The 20,124-nt window shown below is 41.0% G+C and overlaps 1 protein-coding gene across 6 annotated transcripts in view; it reads left to right on the forward strand.

Moving 5' to 3' along the window:
• GHR (growth hormone receptor) overlaps positions 1–20,124 on the forward strand; it is a 189,851-nt gene that overhangs the window by 160,064 nt on the left and 9,663 nt on the right. For all 6 annotated transcript variants that reach the window (XM_034772994.1, XM_034772992.1, XM_034772995.1 and 3 more), the window contains exons 3-5: positions 9,909–10,038; positions 13,547–13,707; positions 14,461–14,639. In XM_034772994.1, coding sequence (XP_034628885.1) covers positions 9,909–10,038; positions 13,547–13,707; positions 14,461–14,639 — 470 coding nt within the window. The remainder of the gene's footprint in view (positions 1–9,908; positions 10,039–13,546; positions 13,708–14,460; positions 14,640–20,124) is intronic.

Raw genomic sequence — 20,124 nt, forward strand, 5'->3', positions numbered from 1 at the left:
AGATTTGGTAGATTCTTGTTCAAAAATCAGGCCCAGTATATTAAAAATACTGTTCAGTTGGGAACTCCAATGTGTATGGGAAATCCTCTGTATTTGTAACAGTTTTATTAACACGGTTAGCAAAGTTACAAACACTCCTACACAGCAAGGTAGCTAGAGATAACACAGGATGTGCCGTGCGTCTGAGCATTCGTATATTCATACCATCCCTTGCAGAAAGAAGCAAAATATTAGTTATCCTCCTCATCATCAGTGGTTGTCATTGTGGCATCTCCCAAGAGTTACAGCTTCCAGAGAAGACAGGCTAGGATACAACTTTTATAATCCGTTACACTAATGCTACTATGCCTAATGCATAAGGCTCCTCTTATGTCACGGTGGTCATGGAAGTCACGGAATCCGTGACTTCCAGAGACCTCTGTGACATTCTCTGCTTCAGCCCCAAGGGCTGCGGGACTCTGGAGTTGGCAGCCAGTGGGGCCCTGGCAGGGGTCTGACCAGGGCCAGCAAAACCCATTAGGGGACCTAGGCGGTCACCTAGAATGCTACAATTTGGGGGGCGGCGACCACGGTGGTATTTCGGCGGTGGGACTTTTTGCCGCCTCTGTGTGGGGGCGGCATTTCGGGGCGGGACCTTCCACCGCCTAGGGCAGCAGAAAAGCTGCCAGCGCTCCTGGTTCTGGCGACAACAGCAACAGGGGCCCCCTACAAGGTTCCAGTGACAGGTGACAGATTCCTGAGGGGGCCCTCCTCAGGGTTTCAGCAACGGGTGACAGCGTCGCAAAGGGGGAGTGGGATGCCTCAAGCGGGTGGCTGGGGGTGTCCTGTTTTCTCCTTGGGAAATATGGTCACTCTGCAGCTTCCAGAAGGGGAACTCCACAGCTCCCAGCCACCACAGTGGCAGGGGAAACCATGAAACCGTGACAGACAGGTCACGGCTTCCGTAAATGTTTGTTTATTGCCCGTGACCTGTCCGTGACTTTTACTAAAAATAACCATGACAAAATCTTAGCCTTACTAATGCATAATCAATAGGGATTTCATTCCCTTTTCCTTATTTATATTTCCTCACACTACTAATGTTGGGGTGCCCTTCTCCCATAGGTTAATTGGCTGTTTACCTCAAGTTTATTAGCATATATGTCAATTAGTTACCTTGATATTCTTGTGGTGGGACATCTGCTGATGTTCCTAACTTAAAATATGCCAAGCTGGTATAAATTAGCGTCTTGTGGTTACCTGTCAACAATTTAGTCATTACAGCACTCTGTCTTATGATAGCTTATGATCCAGAGTTACTCCTGGTTAACTGCATATATAAGGCTTTGGGGCTTTATGCCTTGTTTAGATAAGCTGTTGTCTTACAGGCCTGAGGCTTTACTGCCTTAACTTATTCGTTTGCCTTACCTGGCAAATACCGACAGACTACAGAGCAAGATTCAATCCACTGCTTTTCAGCCTTCCTCAGCACCCACATTATACTGCCATACAGTAGAGTTGGTCTAATTCTGTTTCTGTATATCTGCAGCTATGTAGCCAAGATTTTCTGTGCCACTCAGGCAAAAATAACCAATGAAATCTTGCAAAAGGGCTATTCCGATATTCTACGTGTTGGCAGCAAATTGGTGCTGGGAATGTTCTCTGCTTCAGCCCTTTCTTTTAACAATCTTAGGCCTTGTCTACACTACACAATTAAGTCGGCCTAAGTTAAGTCGATGTACAGCCACCACAGTAATTACTTCAGTGGTTCATGTCCACACTAAGGCCCCCTCCGTAGGTGGTGTGCATCCTCACCGGGAGTGCTGTTGTTTTAACTGTGTGGGGCATTGTGAGGCACTGACAGCTGGAAGGAACCCCACCCTGGGACCTACCACCCAAGCTGTCAGCCCACTCAGGGCTCACAGCCAGAGCGCTCCTCCTCCCTGGGGCTCACAGCCAACGGTCGATGTAAGCAATGCAGTGATCGTCCTAACTACACTGGCCTAAGCACTACGCCACTCGCAGAAGTAGATTTTTTTAGGTCGATATAGTGAGCGACTTACAGGAGCAGGAGGAGCAACGTTGTAGTGTAGATACTTAGAGTTAGGTTGATATAAGCTGCCTTACATCTACCTAACTCTGTGGTGTAAACCAAACCTCAGCAATAAAACCTTTAATTTTTCAGATATAGGAACATTCTACTTTCTTTCTTCCAGGCATTGTCCTGCAAAGAGATCTTTTCCATTGCTGATTTACATTCATGAAAAAAGTTCTACCATTTCCCAAGTGGAGGAGGGGAGTTGACCCAGAACCTTACTGCTGTCCATTTATGCAAGGGTTTTACCTGGAGCCTAGGTAGTAATAGACTAGAAAGTGACCTACTTTGCTAGTATTATTGTATCTGTTTACCACATCTGGAGGGAAAATTCCATTTTCCCCATATTATTAGTTTATTAGCACAAGGCTGTGTATATTTGAAGTTGCCTTCCATTGATGATAAGCGTTGTTTCAAGGTGCATTTTTCTGTGCATCTTGAAACAATCACTGAGTTAGAATCTCAGAACATGTTCTCTTGATATCCAGCATAATAAACATCATCCCACTTCCATTAAAGTAAACAGCCAAATTGATTGACCTTAGTGGATGTAGGGTAGGCGTAAGTTCAAACTGACTGAGCGTTCAGTTTCATTATATGAACTCCCAACTACAATAGTCTCTTAGCTCCTAATGTCTGTTTCTCATTTAGCTGTTTTGTTTACTTTCTCCTCAGTCTTTCTCTCCATTAAGCTCCCCTAATTCTATGTTGTGATCATTTTGAGAGTTTCTTAAATGAAAGTATTCCTTTCTGTTGCATAAAATATCTTTTCCTAAGGTCACTTTATTTTTTAGAACATGTTGTCCATCGTTTCATATGTATGTGTTCTTTTTTTGATTTGTTCTGCATTATCACTTGTCTTTGTCATTTATAAAAAACTTTTAAATAGACAACCAGAAGCTTTTAGTTTTTAAGAGAGAATATGGCCTTCTGCATCTGTTATGGTCCAGTAGCTTGATCCTGTGTATCATTTGAATCATTACATTACATTTTCATCTACCAGAACCCTGTGTTAAATAAAGAAGAGCTTCTTAATCTCATCTAGTTCCGAAACATCTGCTTTCTTTTGTAATCAAAGTATTTGCTTGTTCATCAGATCTGCCATAGGAGAAACTAAGCTAGGAAATGCTAGGGATTTTATCCCTCTCCCATTGATGTGAATGGGAGTTTTGCCATTGAATTTACTGGGTACAGGATAAAGCCCCCTCTTAGTGTTCAGCACTGAGGCTTGTTGGTTGAAACCCAGGCTAAGAATTTATACTTTGATTTTTACTTTTTTTGGAGCAGTAGTTAGGTTAGGGGGGTGGAGATGGGTTTGTTCTCTACCTGCCTCTAATACATCACTACACAAATATTGTAACATAGAAAGTACATGACCACTTGAATTTCATGGTGAAAGTGGAGAAAAACCTCAGATCCTGTTGCTCTAAAAGCACAGGACCCTGACACTTGAGCTAAAGGATAACCTCCTCTCTGTATTAGCAGTTTAGGACCTGTGACAAACAACTTAATAGTTTTGATCCCATCTAATAGGGAACATGTTTTTGTACTCATCTCTCTCCTCTACGGCTGTGAAATCTGGATACCATACAAATGGAATATTGAACAGCTAGAGGCCTTCCATATGCGGTCTCTGCACGCCATTATGGGGATCCATTGACAGGACACAATTACCAACCTGGAGCTTCTCCAAAAGTCAAATGCCATAAGAATCGAGGCCATGCTGATAAAAGCCCAACTATGTTGGGTTGGACACTAGGATGCCTGAACATCGACTCCCCATAATTTTCTATGGAGAATTGGCACAAGGACATTGGAATCAAGGCCGTCCCAGAAAGCGCTACAAGGACAGCATCAAGGACAGCTTACACTTTGGTACAATAAAACTGGATGATCTTGAGAAGGTTGCATTAAATAGATTAGCAGGGCAACCCACAACACTCAGAGCTTTTCAAGCCTTTGAAGAGGACAGAAATAATTGATGTTGGTAGCAAGGGAAAAACATCATACTACTGCTATAGCTACCAAGATGCTCATTAATGACTTTGTCCTCCCGATCTGCTCACGAGCATGCGCGTCACGCTTTGGACTTCAGAGTCACTCCAGAATCCACAACAAGAGAGAGCATGAAAACGTCATCGTCGAACCGATGGACTAAACATGCATGCGCGCGTGCGCGCACACACACACACACACACACACACACACACACACAGAGTAGGGGACAAGGGTACTATATTAACCAGGTTATTACAATAAGAAGTTGAGAGTTTCAGATGAAAAGACAAAGCTTATCCCAGCACTCTTTGAAGGAGGAATGAATAGTAGACCTGCACTTGCAATCCTTCAGTGCAAGGATCCATATAGTTCCCTTGATCCAGAGTAGTATACCATCATTGTTATCAAAATAATATTAGCACACTGGTGTCAGTGGGAGTTCTGCCATGAATCAAGCTGTAAGTGGCCTACTTCTGGATGTGCCATATTCCAGTTTACAGACATTAACCCTTAATGAAATTTAGGATTCTGTATTCTGTCAGGGCTCAGTCCTTAGAGGGAAATCAATCCACAATCTTAATTTATGTAGCCTTTCGTTTAAAGGGCTGGCTACATACTGTTTCCATTAGTCTGTAGTTACAGTTAATATACTGTTTTTGAATGGCTAAACCACATTTGCAGTTGAAACTGAGCTATATGGAAAAGAACACCAAGCTGGCAACTAACCCATAGATAAACACAAGAGATAGGTGACATGCTTGCATAAAATGCACTGGTTTTGCTACTGTATTGGAGCAGCTACTTCCAACTGAGCCAGAGCTCAGACCATAGCTAATATGTGGTCATAACAAAATAAACAGTAGGATCTGAAGAGTTTGTTTGGCTTTTGTATCATGACTGTAGTCGTTGTACATTGTGCTGATCCCCAAGGCAGAGACTAGTAATTTTTAACCAGATGTGCTTGGTTATAATGGAAACCACAGACTCATTGGAGCGTTTCCTACTGCATAATACCTTCTGCTGTTGGGCCTGAACATTTAGCAAGTTTGAGATTACTAACTATTCTAATATCTGTTAAAGTGCACAAAGTGAACATTTTTTGCTGACTGCATCTTTTATACTTTAGCTGATATGGTCAAGTAGGAAAACAAGAATACACACTCAGTGTTTTGTTTTGCTATTTTAGTCGGTTTTAAATCTCATCTCGAGAGCTTCCCAGATTAATGTCTTTAACCTTTACCTTCAGTAGCCTAAACCTGCTCACTTTATCTAAATTAATTTCAGTTTAGCTATTGTGTATCTCATTTTGCAGTATGTTCAGGAGATAGAGCTCATGCAGGGCCTTGTAACATGTTGATAACTGATTTTAGTGGGAAGTAAAGAATTCTCAGGAGACTCACTCGAAGAGTGCCAAGCATTATGTAAGTCAAGTTCACAACCTTTCCTGTGATCATTAAGAATTGCCGTTGTGGAGCCTGGAAACTTGATACAGAGGTTAGATGCGATCAGCTAGAAAAATTTGTATTACAAACTCTGGCACTGATCATAAAAAAACAAAGTCATAAATTACAAATCAGGAAATGGAGTACATATGTATTGTACGGAAATCTTTCATGCCTAAAAACTCGAGGTTGTTGGAGGATCAACTTATTCAAAGATTGCCTTGAAATAAACATAAGACTCCTGTCATGGGCAGGTAGCAAAAAAAAGGAGATTTAAAAGAAATTTTCTCCTGGGATTAGGGAGTAAAAATAAAGGGTAAGATTTGCTGTTTATGTGGCATGCTTATTCTGCCTGTGACTTCGACAATGTTATCTATGTATTGTGACAGACCCAGACCAGTGGGGTACAGGAGTCTGGTACAGGGCAAATATACTGGTCACTGGATGAGTAGTTTTCTGTTCCCTGAGTGACCAGAGCAGTGGCTGCACTAGACTAATCAGGAACCTGCTTAGAACCAGTTAAGGCAGGCAGGCTAATTAGGACACCTGGAGCCAATTAAGAAGAAGCTGCTAGAATCAATTAAGACAGGCTAATCAGGGCACCTGGGTTTTAAAAAGGAGCTCACTTCTGTTTGTGGTGCGAGTGTGAGGAGCTGGGAGCAAGAGGCGCAAGGAGCTGAGAGTGAGAGGGTGTGCTGCTGGAGGACTGAGGAGCACAATCGTTATCAGACACCAGGAGGAAGGTCCTGTGGTGAAAATAAGGAAGGTGTTTGGAGGAGGCCATGGGGAAGTAGGCCAGGGAGTTGTAGCTGTCATGCAGCTGTTACAGGAGGCACTATAGACAGCTGCAGTCCACAGGGCCCTGGGCTGGAACCCGGAGTAGAGGGCGGGCCCGCGTTCCCCCCAAACCTCCCAATTAGACTCATAGACTTTAAGGTCAGAAGGGACCATTATGATCATCTAGTCTGACCTCCCGCATGATGCAGGCCACAAAGCCGTCCCAACCCTTTACCTGGACTGTGGGTTCTTCCAGAGGGGAAGGTCTCTGGGCAGTTCCCCAACCCACATGGTGAATCTCTGAGGCAAGAAAATCCGCCAATAAGCGCAGGACCCACCAAGATAGAGGAGGAACTTTGTCACAGTATCCAGCAGTATTTAGATATTATTAGGCTCCTTATTTTATCTCACCTAGACCATGGAGAGTGTGAGTTCAGTTTTAACTGGAGATGGAGCCCAAAGCTAGTGCAGAACTGGGCCCATAAGAGCTGGTTTTCAGACACATTTAATTTGGGATATTATGACTATTTTGTTTCCTGCAATGACAGCATCATTCATTGATAAAGAACTTCTACCCGCTCCATGCACTAGAACTATATTTATTCTATCAAAGAGATTTGTCTAAATCTTCTTAATAGGAGGAAAGCCAGCTCAATTGTATTGGTGTCCCAGTTATGGGAAGCTGGGAAATTATGTATGCAGCAGTGTTACAGATAAGAGGGACTAAATATGTTTGTTTGGCATCCTGCAGATATGGTATTGGCTGCTTTAGTGGTGAGGTGTTGATTATATCTTTTATCAGGGTTGAATAAGAATGCCCAGTGGGAAGTAGTAGAAACTATTTTAAATGTTAAAGCTTCAGTGTTAATACGCTGAAGCAGTTGTTGCAACAGCTGATTTTATTTTGTGTGTACACTGACCATTCGCTTTATCATATCAGCACCACAAACTGTGCTTTCCTCCACCGTGATCATATTAAGAAGGGAATATGGGACTTTCTCTATATCTGGAATTGAGAAAATGAATTGTTGTAGAGCTGCGAAGTTGAAATATATAACATAACAGCCGTACTTATGAATAGAGTGAGCATATGTTGCTGAGTATATTTTAGGAAGGGTCTTTTTCAGTTTCTTATCATTTTCTTAAACTTTTATTATTTGACTGAAATTTGTCACAGCTGTTCTCTGTCCATGTAGATGAGAATGGAAATAGGGACTATGAGGGCCCTGGCTTCCTTGTATGTGTAACCCTTCTGCCTGTCTGAGTTGGCAGCAACAAGGGCCAGGTTCAGTATCTAAGGGTTCCGTTTCAATAACGCAATGCAAAACCAGCTCGAGCCTCCACCCAGTAACCTGGGACAATTACATACCAGCCCCTGGGCGCCTCTAAGAGGCACTACTTCCTGTCTCGCAAGCACGGAGTCTGAGTGTAGCAAAATCCTTTTAATAAAGGAGGGAAACAATGCGGCATTATGTTGGGGAAACACCACAAACAGGATTCATAACACAAACCATGAGCAAAGGACCTACCCTCCCCCAAGTAAGTTTGGAAGTATCCTTCCCCCTCAGGGTCTTAAGTCCAGCAACCCAAAAAAATCATCCAAAAGTCCAACAACCCAAAAGTCTCTGTCCCTGGTCAGTGCAGCCCCAGACTTCAAAAGTTTATCTGCAGAGTTTTACCTCCCAGCCTGGGGAGGAGGGGGGAGCGGTGTTAAGGGGCACCTTATGTGGTCCGAGGCCAACTGCCCTGCCTCTCCATGGGGTTCTGCTGGAGCCTTCACCACGAACCGCTCCACCAGCTGTCCCGCAAGCCGCTCCAGTTGTCCCGCAAACTGCTCTGCTCCGCCAGCTGCTCAGCAACATATCTTCATGCCCCCCCACAGCACTCAGTGATTTCAGCTCTCAGTAATTTTAGCCCCTTAGTTATTTCAGCTTGTAGTAGGGAAGTCTCAGTGCTGATGCACCATTGGCCCAAAGTGAATTCAGCTCAGCAGCCTGTAACTAGACTCCTAATGGAATTAAAATTAGCTCTGATATTCCATAGTAGAGAGGAGGAGATGCAAATGGGATTTCAGGCCCTCAAAAGGGGCCCATAAGCATCAGGTACAAATACCTGTCCCCAGCCTCTCTCAATTCACTGGGTTTTGGAACCCATGTTCCTTGTCTAGCAGGTGCTACTTAATTGATGGCAAGTCCCTCTGTCATAAAACAGTTTCATTGTCCTTGATTCACATAATCAGGGTAACAACACTTTATTCTTCCTACCCCAATAACAGAAAAACTGGGGATCCCACAGCAGCCAAAGTGACCATTTGGGCTCATGCTAGGCGGGGTGGGTGTGCCTATGCAAACAAGATCAACCCCTGAAGTTCTTTTCCACAACTCGCCACAATTCACCACCAGATGTCAGGGTAGAGCTCATCCTGACTCTGCTTACACATGGAATAGGAATTATATAAGCACCTTCACATATGTCCCTGATTACCGGTATAGTGTAGCAGAGACCATTCTATTCCTGGCTCTGTAATAGGTGCATATGTTGACATTTCGTTGTTTCTTCAATTTATTTATTTTAAACGTAGAACATTCCATTGGGATAAACTACGTTAAAAGAAGTTAAGTTTGTAAAAAGAGCACTCAAAAGTTAGGAAATGAGAGGTTGCTTTTGTAAGTTTTTACTCCACCCAGCCCCCTTGCGTAGATGCATTACTATAATTTCAATTTCCATGATCACAGATAGAGCTGAGTGAATCATTTATTTTTCTGGTTCACTGGCTGAACCAAAAATAAAAAACAAATACAATTATTATGTTAGAAGCAAAACTGAATTGTTTTTAGTTTTTCTCACCAGAACAAAAAACAAGCAAACAAATAATTTGTTCAGGTCAAAAGGATTCTAAACAACATTTTCAAAACTATTCTGAGGCTTGCAACATTTATTTTTCAGATAACATTATTTACTGAATTCAACCCAAATTCATGAAGTTTCAGTGCTTTGAAAAATGCATTTTTCATCAAATTTACTATTCTATGAAAATATTTCATCTTGCTTTAATGTTACCACAGGACTCTTGCCCCATTCAGTGTCCAGGCTGGATAGTAAATCAGGCATGGTTGTATAGTGAATGAAGGTCACTGGACTCAAGTAAGAAAGTCTTGGGGTAAAATCCATGCCTCATTGAAATTAATAACAAAAGTCCCATTGACTTTAAGGAGACAGAATTTCACCCTGGATCTTATTTCAAACACTCTGCAGTTTGACCATGTTAGATCAGAGCTTTTGATTTGGCCCATTATCAGTATCTGCATCACTTGCAAAATGTTTATATGAATTTATGTTTGGATGGTGAACACCCTCACAATATAAGGGATGTTTGGATCTGAAGTTGTGTTCTGCTCACATTCTAGTGTGTACCTTGCTGTGTGTACAAACAATTGGGGGGGGAGGGGGAAGTTATCCATGTCTATTGGTAACAATAATAGGAATATGCTATGGGTTTTTTTTTTTTATCTGAAGATGGTGGTTGTTAAGGTGGAGCCCAGGATTTCAGCACCATATTTGTCTGGTTTTACGTGTTTGTTTCATTTCTTTCTTTTCCTTCCCATTTTTCATTACAGTTATTTTGGGACGGCCACAAATTATCACGTGCAGATCACCTGAACAGGAGACATTTTCATGTCATTGGACAGATAGAGATTTTCACAACCTCACTACTCCGGGAACAGTTCAACTGTTGTATATGAGAAGGTAAAGAGAGTGTGCAATTTGAAATGCCTAACAGTCACTGCATTGCTCATTACAATGCAATGCAATTCATTTCATGTCATGGAAAAAGGCTAAGAAGTCACAGTTTAAGTGAATGTTTTTGAAACCAAAGATGTCTGTTGTTTGTCAAGCATAATGCAATGACTAATATGGATTGGGAAAGAATGGGTGAACACCGAAGGAAACATTCTTAGTAGAAATAGGCCCAAGGTGCAGAATCTGGAATTTGAACACCCCACAGTTTGGGAAAGAGGTTTCGGATATGGGATTTTTGTTTGTTCCCCTGTGAACCTAACAGACCGCTATGAAACTACAGCCACGTTTTTGAACCTTACCAGGTTTGAGTTGTGTTCACTTCTGGGGGTTTGCTTCAGGCCCATCTAAAATTCTGGTTCAAGCTTTAGTAGAAGCCTCCTAAATCAACTGCAAGTTTGAACTCCTTTGAATCCTAACTGCTCGGATGCCTCTATTCCATCTAATGTAAATGGTTATCAGATAATTGTGATATCTCTGTGTTTCCAACTGTAAAGGATGAGCTATAAAGATTAAGTAGGTTCCATTTAATAATGCAATATAACAATGCCACACAAATTGGCCATATCACACATTTTATCTTCTTACCAGAAACAAGAATGATGTAATAAAAAATTGAACTAAATGGCAGAAGAGGTCATTGGGATGTGTTGTTATACCATTTAATGCCACTTATTGTATGTTCATAGATTAGAAGGCACCACTGAGTTCACCTAATTTGACCTCCTGCATCACATAGGTCATAGATTTCATGCAGTAACGCCTGCGTCAAGTCCATAACTTCTGGTTGAGCTAGAGCATATCTTTTAGAAAGATAACCAATCTAAATGTAAGACTTCGAGTGACAGGGAATGTTGCATCAGTGCCATTTGATTTTATAATTATTGGGCTACTCGGTGCTAACCATGAATTTTCTTGCCTTTAAGTTTCTGACCATATTCTTATCATATAATTTAAGGTACTACAAGTTTTGCTAGACGCCTGCTTAAGGACTGTGCCCTAAGGAAATATGTTCTCTTCTTGGTACATGTGCATAGCTTCCATCCCTACTGGTGGGCATTGCAGTATGTTTGCATGATGAAGGGATAGCATATTCTAAATTATTGCTGGGTGGAGGGTTATTTTAAGCCACAGGTGGCCAAACTTTGCAATATCAAGGGCCTCAGTGCCAACTTGCCAGGAGGCCAAAGGCTTTGCTTAATTTTCATGTTTAAAAAATATCACACATTCACAATATTTGCTTGCACTTGTATCTTTCTTGATATCTGAATACAGCTTGCTTGCTGTTTTTCGCCAGCAACAAAAGCCTATAGCTGATTACTTTTGTCCTAACCCTACTGGTTCTGGGAGAGAACAGATATGGGCCACATTTTAGTTTTTTATATAACATATAACCTAAGGCTGCATTTTGGGTAACCCCATGCCAGTCTGTTTCAGCTCCCATTACAGCCTGAATTGCAATCAAATGGAGAAAAGATTAATTAGAAGTATTTCTGTGATATAGTGGTCTATCAGTTTCTAGCACACATATACCCTCTTTTCAAGTATTACAGGCTACATGAACCACGTAAACAGGACTATAATTTTTCCAGCAAATATCAGGCTATTAAAGACTGTTTTCCACAATATATTTTATGTTTTGTGAAGAAAGAAATGTAACTTCACATCTCTTGACAATGAAGTTGAAGACATCAGTGAGTGCAATTAAAATAAATGTCTTTAACTATGTCTCTGGCTTTGTTTTACATTTCAGGTGGGCATAATCTTCCTGTGAAAAGTTTTATTGAGCAGCGTAATTTGTTAAAATTATAAATTTTTGCAGAGTTCTCAGCCAGCGTAAAAGACAAAGGAACAACTGTTTTATTTTTCTCTTCAACTTCGGTTGCTATTCCGGTGGCTTTTAAAGTTCCTTTATCTACTCTACTCAGGTGGAATGAAACTGATTTCAGATACTGACTTCTAAGGGCTCTCCAGCAAACCACTGCAGGAATTTTATCACCTACCACACATGCAAAAATCTAGAGGGAAGCTCATCATCATCCTGGGCTGTGCAAAGTGTCTGCAAAGTGTTGGAATCCCCTTATCCCCATTAAATAGTCTGTGTAGGGGGTCACCCTACCACACAAAGACCTGGCATTAGGTCGGCTCTACACGAGCTCAGACAGAAGCCCCTGGTGCAGTAGATGTGCCAGACCACCCTAGGTATAGTCATGGCATTCTTATGTCCCAGCCATTCTCAAGTGCACCACTGAAGTCAGGAAAAAAGTTAGGGAAGTCATCAGGACTGCTGTGACCAAGTGACGCCTGGCATCCCTGTGAATGGAGAGGTGCTAGCTGTCTCCTACTGTTCCCTACACCTACCTCAGCAGGCAGAGGGAAGAATCAGGTGGCCCAGTGTTTGTACAGTTTTATTCTGATTTAAATTTGCCTTTTAGTCTTTAACAGCCAGTGACAGGGCAGGCTCCTTTCCCATGCTGGGGTCCCTCATAAACAATCTTGGACACCTCTTGCTTGTCAAGACCTCTGAGTTTTATTATTACCACCACCAAGTCCCCATCACAGTCCCCGTGCAGCACATATAACTACATCTAACTAATTATCCCCAACTGGTGCGATAATTCGCTCCTTAGCTCACCAAACCCCAGTCTCTCCTCTTCCATCAGGACTTTCTGGGTGGAGCTAATTATTGCTTACGTGGTCAGAGTGCTGGGTCAGCTACTGGGTCTCAGTATTCTGTCACACCACTCCTGTAAACTGCCTTGTTTCCTCTCACTGGTTTCAACAGTTAAAATCTGATTCTTTCCCAGTGCATGATGCATCAGAAATCTAGAGGCATCCATTTTTCCCTCATAAAATCCAAAACAGCTTTACTATATACCTATAAATATATTGAATGGTTTGGGGGACAAGCTCTTGTTAGTGTGGGTCTTTCCATTTCGTTTTAACTGAAGACTTTTGCCATTTTTCTTTGAAAATCCTGGTTTTGTTCAGACCTGCCATATGAAAATGAAGCTATAGAAATATTGTTGCCACTTTGCCTGACTGGTGAGCCAATATTTGGAGTCTGCTGAATTGTTTCTGTTAGGAGGAGAAGCTGGCCAGTGTTTTGGGTGGTGGCTTCTACTGTTTCATCTTTCACTACACAAAGGAGCATTTAAGTGCTTCTTCCACTTAGCCTGAATGAAGGGTGCGTACACACACCAACTTTATCCAGGCCCGTGATTGATAGCAGATGTTTAATACCTTCCAGCATAACAATGTAATCTAACAGCCTGTTTGGGAATTTCACCAAAGCTCATAAAAATAGCCACATGAGAATATACACATGGCTTCAGGTGGCTTTGGGTTATTTATTATAAAACATGATCAATACTGACATGATTCCTCATTTCCACTTCTATACTAGCTGTGACTTACCACTAGCCACATTGTAATATATATTTTGTTGTAATTCTAGGAATGATGAAGAATGGAAAGAATGTCCTGATTATGTAACTGCTGGAGAAAATAGCTGTTATTTCAACACATCATACACCTCTATTTGGATAACTTATTGTGTTAAGCTTATCAAAAAAGATGAAGTATTAGATGAAAAATGCTTCAGTGTTGATGAAATAGGTACATTTCCATTATATATTTTATACTGCTTTATTTTTATAATATGATACATATAATCAAATGCATTGGCTTGGTTACCATGATTTTTTTCATTAATTTGGGAGTTCTATATATTTAAATTCACACTGTGGTAAAGAATAATCTTTTAAAAGTAGATGGTAAAAAGCTTGAAAGTACAACCTAGGAAAATTTTCCAATATAGGGAAAACTCCCATGGATTTCAGTTAGAAAAAAACCTCCCTCATTCCAAACTTTTCTTTTAAATGCACAGTTCAGCACAGATTAGCTTTGATGGATTTATACTATATTTTAAATATTATGAGCAAAATGTTATTAGTTAGGAGTTCAGGGAAAGTTTTGGGCCCAGAGTTTCAAAATTCTGAAACTACCTATCTGGTTTTCCTAATATGTAATCTTAGGGTGAAATCCTGGCCCTATTAAAGCTAGCAGAAGTTTTGCCATTGACATTAATGAGGCCAGGATTTTATCCGTAAAGTCAGCAGGAGTTTTGCCTGCATCAGGGCTATGGGACGGTCCCTCTGAGATTTAGGCGCAAAATGTCTGGCTCAAATGAAAATATAACACCTATTATCAAATCTTCAGTAATGTAGATAATAATTTCTAGGTTGAGACTGTTACTGTTATATAATTTACAGTATATGTGGTTCAAATACTTTTTTAATCATGAACAGTGTTTAGCAAGAATAGTGATTTCAGATTGAAAACTGTTTTATTTCCAACACGCTGTTTAAGTACAACCTGATCCTCCTGTCGGCCTCAACTGGACTCTACTGAACACCAGCCTGACTGGGATCCATGCGGACATCCAAGTGAGATGGGATCCACCACCATCAGCTGATGTTCAGAAGGGATGGATTACACTGGAGTATGAACTGCAGTACAAAGACGTTAATGAGACGAAATGGAGGGAGGTATGAAGCAAACGTGTTTATATATAAACAATTGTAATGTACTAAGAGCTCACTTGTGCCTGGTTCTGGAAGGAATCTCCCCCGCCCGCTCCCCGTATCGCCTTGGGGCAACTAGTGAGTGCTTCCTTTTGCGTAAAACAGGCAATGCTCCTTACTAGCAGTAGCCACCTGAAAGAGGACAGGGTGATGGTAGGGCCTTTGCCCTGCTCGCAGTCTACACTGGGCAGCATAACTAGCAAGGCATGGAGGAGAACATGTGCTGCACTAGTTGCAAGGGTAATGATTGGGTGCCACTGCATTGTGCGTTCTCCAGAATTCATTCTTGAAGCTCTAGATGCCGCATACTCCCTCCCTGGTGTGGACAATGACTCAGTAGCCACAATCTGGCCCTAAAACGTTTATGCTGCTAATATGAAAGAAAGGAAATACCTATACAATTAGATAATACACCCTAAGCCTTTAACAAACAATGTAAATATTTCTCTACAGCCTGTAGGCAGGCCAACCTTGGTTGTGATCTTGTAAGATCTCATAAGTAAAGTACTATTGGGCTTGGTCAGCACTTGAATGGGAGATCTCCAAAGAAAACCCAGGTAGTATTGGGGATGTAGCAGGTTTTGCTCTTCTCTCTGAGCCTGTGCTAAATTGCACAATCTTTTGTTGGCGGTCCAACAGATAAGACATAAAACCAAGCTCCTGATCACTTGTGTGGTTGGTAAACATTTTGGGCCATGTTTCACAAGAGGTGTTTGATCCTGATATTATGGCCAAATTCTAATTTGAAAAGTTACTTTTTTGTCTACTTATATTAGAGAAATTAATCTTCAATTCATAGAATTTCAGAGTTGGAAGGGACCTCAGGAGATCATCTAGTCCAACCCCCTGCTTAAGGCAGGACCAATCCCTAATTAAATCATCCAACAGATTTTTTTCCCCTTATCCCTAAATGGCCCCCTCAAAGATTGAACTCACAAGGCTGGGTTTAACAGGCCAATACTCAAACCACTGAACTATTCCCCCCCCCCTTTCCCTCCTCAGTCCTGCTGAGTGGAGTTGTCAGTGCAGGATAGCTGCTGCTTCCTCCCCCAAAAGTATTTACATCTTAGTGATGGATGAAGTGGTCATAGGCTCATATGATAATAATAGACTTTGAGATCCTTGTGGATAAATGTAAAATATGATTATCAGTGACCTCAAATTTTCCTGTAATAAAATAATCTGTTTGTTTCCTAAATTTTTGCTGTTTTTAAAAAAGTTATTCTATTATATCTGTTATTTTCATTTTTTGGCACAGCAATATTAGTTTGATGCCAAGATATCAGATTTTCAGGTTAGTCTGTGAAATTTCTGGGTTAACCCTTTAAAATTGCTTACATTTTAAATGTACTTCTGAATGCAATTCTGTGGAAAACTCTCTTGTAAATATGCATTGATTTAAAAGAGCATTTGTAATACTTTTAGTATTCATTTTATATTTTCCTTTATTTCCGTTACACACATAGAATTTTGCATCCTTACCATCTGCATCCTTTTCCATTTGGCAAATGCCCTTTGTTTCAAATAGAACTTAATCACTTTGGCTTTTTTCTAAGATACTATCAAATTAAAATTCATATTTTTAATAAAAATCTGATCTTTTCTGTCACAGACAATATTGTAGCGTTTTGAAACTGAAAGAAATTTTAATCAGACTTTTCTTGCATTTTTCTCATTTCGGACAATGAAAATGTAATGGTTGTTTTCGCTTCATTTTATAATCAGTATCTGCTGAGTTGAAGTTCAGATTCTCATGTGTTAGCACAATGCTGCAATGTTACATTTCAAAGACTTAAAAGAAATGTGTTAAAAAGGTTTCCAAGGAATTGTATAGTTTTAAAAAACTGAAATATTAACTACTGTTACTTGGTTTTATAAACAGTTATTTTTATTATATTTTTATTTTGGGCCAAATTATCCCGTGCATTATCCCTTTAAGAACAACTTAAAGATCACCTGCAAAGTTTTTGAGGAAGATTTTTCAAATACATGGCATTTCAAATAACTACCATTTGTGCCTTGAAAATTTTTTCCTTCTTTGTTTTTTTCTAAGAACCTCTAGCTGTTAGTATATATATTTTTAATTTTCCCCAGTACATGTTAAAAAAAAATTTGATTTGTCTTTTATATGCCCTTGAAGTCTTCTGTTTGGACACATGCCTTTTTAGCTTCAAACTGCTTGCGTTACTCCTTTTTCTGTGAATAATAGCATCAAAATCCCAAAGGACGTGTTAATCACTGTCTATAAAACTGTAATCTGAGCTGCTTCTGGTCTGAGTTACTTGCCTTCCAATATTATCTGTGTTGGGAGGCAGTAATGTAGTGGCTTTAAACAAGACTAGGTAACAATATATAGAGTGCTAAGCATGCAAATATCAGTGATGTCAACAGGGGAGGAGCTTAAGTCTCTTGCTGATTTTTTGGTATGGGGCAAGTGACCGACACGGATTGTAAAAAATCACAAAAGAGGGGTTAAATTAAAGCAGAAAGACCATGAGTCTCATAAGCTAAAAAAGAGTCTTTACCTTAGAGACCTTATCTGTGCTGCTGTCACATCAGGCAGTCCAGTTCCTCCATTGATTACTGTCACTTGCTAGTTACACTGTCCATGATGCCTTTTGTTGCCACTTCATCAGACAGTCTGTTGCTAATGCAGAGGGTTGGTGAGAACACACACCTTTGTCTAACTGTAGTCACAATATCAAACCATTCACCCAATCTTACTGTACACCTGCTTCCATCATATAAACTCCTTATTATGTTGATCAGCTTGTCTGGTATCCCGTAACTTCTAGCAATATTCCACGGAGTCTCTCTGTGGGCACCACTGAACTCTTTTTTTAAAAAGTCAATAAAGTTGATTACGAAGGGGTCTTTTGTCAAGCAGTAGGGTTTTTGATGATCTGTTGAAGTGCGAATGTGTTCACAACTTGGTCTATTTGGACTGGACCCAGACTACTGTTCTGATAATATTTCATCCGTTGCTTTCTTCATTCTTTTCAGCATAAGGATAGCCAGTGCTTTGCCTAGGATTAATAGCAGTACAATGCCTCTCCAGTTCATGTACTCATATCACCCTTTATTTTTTGGCAATGTCATGGTGATGCCTGTAGTAAGTGAAGGCCCTAATAAAGGCCCAGTATGATGCCTGAGGCCTGAACTAAAGAAATGGTCAAGACTTTGCTAACATAAAGCAAAGTTAAGCTGTGAGCCAGAGGCAGGCCCTGCTCACAGAAGCTGGCAAGGAAAGGGCTGATGCTGCAAAAAGAGACATACCTAAAAGGTACTGGACACCAGATATCAGAACATACACTATACTGGAACATTCCACAGATAACATGGAACAGGCCGACCCATCCCAATGACGGGCAAAAGAGTAAAATGATGGATAGAGTTGTTTTGATTGAACCAATCTGTTCAAGGTGAGGCGGAACCTTGCTGCGTAGAGGGGTTGCACCTCAATACGTCAGGAGTGATGTGTAACTTGTTTGTACCTGTGTATAAGAATGTGTCCCGGGGGTGGTGTCTTTGTCCGGCCAAGGGGGCAGTGGAAAGTCCTGCCACTGAGCCGGGTCCATTCCCAAGAGGCACTTTCTCGTAGTATGCCCTGAATTAGGCTAAGAAACCTACAGGGAACTGCAATTGTGTCCAAGGTCGCAATAAACCTAGTCGACGTGACTTTACATCTTACTAGACTCTGTGGTTATGGGGGGTTCTCTTCAGGTCTGCTGTGTCAGCTATCTGCGCAGAGCTGGGGCAGCACACCGAGGGAATATACGCATGCAGCCGAGTGATATCAACATAGGAGAAAGCAGAGCACCACACCGGTAGCATCTGACAACAATGCCATCTTTCCAGTCTTGTCACTTGTTTTTTCACCCATATTTTATTAATTTTCTTAGCCCCTCAATCAGAATTTCACCTCTCGCTTTAGTACCTCAGCCTCAATTCTGTCAGCGCTAGGAGTTTTCACCCTGTTTGAGGGCTTTCTTTGATAGCGACTTTAATTTTATTGGGCGTTGTTGGTCCCCCTTCTATTTATAACTTAGCATTGGTATTTCTCTTGAACCTGTGCATGATCGTCAGCTCTGGACAGTTTAATATGGAATGGAAATATTATTTCTATTGTCTAGCTTCTGTCCATGATCGTCCCTGATGGTCTGGTTCTTCCTGAGAGGTTTTCATTATTCTGTAGAGTTGTTTGAAGTCTGCACCCTGTAGTGCTGCTTATGCCTCTGCAGCCTTCTGAACCCTGGCATTTCCATCTTGCCTGAATATCTTTCTTTCTTTGTCTTCTACTCTGTATCTTGCATCCACTTCTAAAAGTTCAGCCTGCAACTGTTCCTTTTTTGCCTTCAGAGCGTCCTGCTCGCTCCTCAATCACTTCCCATGACAGAGGTAATGCATGATTCTTTCTTCTGCCCTGTTCGGAGGCCCACTACTACCTGTGCTGTCTCGACTGCCTTCTTGCAGTTCCACCATTTGCTTTCCAGAATTTTATCAGCCTGGTCCTAGAAAACACTGGATCAGTTGCTAAGTGCAATCTGGAATCAGCTGTGTGTTTGTCTGTCCTTGAACTTTCGACTGCTATAACACTCTTTTTGTCTGTCTTTATGATCTTTTTGAGTTTAAGTTATAACATGTCCAGTAAAAGATAATGATCTGAGCCAACATCTGCTCCCCTGCTGACTCTGACATCCCTCAGAGAAGATGCCCATCTCTTAGCAATACACACATGATCTATCTGGTTGACAGTCACGTTGTCTGGTGATCTCCCATGTAAGCTTGGGAATCCTCCTTTTGTTGGAAGAGATCACCTCCTATCATTACGGTGTTTGTGCCACAGAGATTCAAAAGCCGTTCGCCATTATCAGTTAGGATGCCTTCTGCTGCTGTGCCCATGACTCCTTCCCAGCCAGTAGAGTTGTTCCCAATTTGTGCAATTAAGCCATCTATCATTAACTTGATGCCATGATCAAGAATAAAGGCCAGAGTAGTGATTAGCAATGGAAGGTTAAACAAAAGAAGTGACTCTTGAAAGGTGTGAGGAAGGAGAGTAAAGCTGTATGGCACAAAGAATAAGTCAGGAAATTGCAGGCATGCTGTGGCAACAAATTGTAAAAGTCCAGAGTCTTCCATAGGCTAGGGTGACCAGAGACCAAGTGTGAAAAATCAGGACGAGGGTGGGGGATAATAGGAGCCTATATAAGGAAAAGCCCCAAATATCGGGACTGTCCCTATAAAATCAGGACATCTGGTCACCCTACCATAGGCTGCTCTATACAGAAAACTGGAGCAAACAATGTAATCCATTGACTTGTATTTCTGAATAGGGCTGTCAATTAATCGCAGTTTTAATCACAATGTTAAACAATAATAGAATACCAATTTAAATTTATTATAAATATTTTGATGTTTTTCTACATTTTCAAATATATTGATTTCAATT

The sequence above is a fragment of the Trachemys scripta genome, chromosome 6 (genome assembly GCF_013100865.1).
Source record: "Trachemys scripta elegans isolate TJP31775 chromosome 6, CAS_Tse_1.0, whole genome shotgun sequence".
Taxonomy (NCBI): domain Eukaryota; kingdom Metazoa; phylum Chordata; order Testudines; family Emydidae; genus Trachemys; species Trachemys scripta.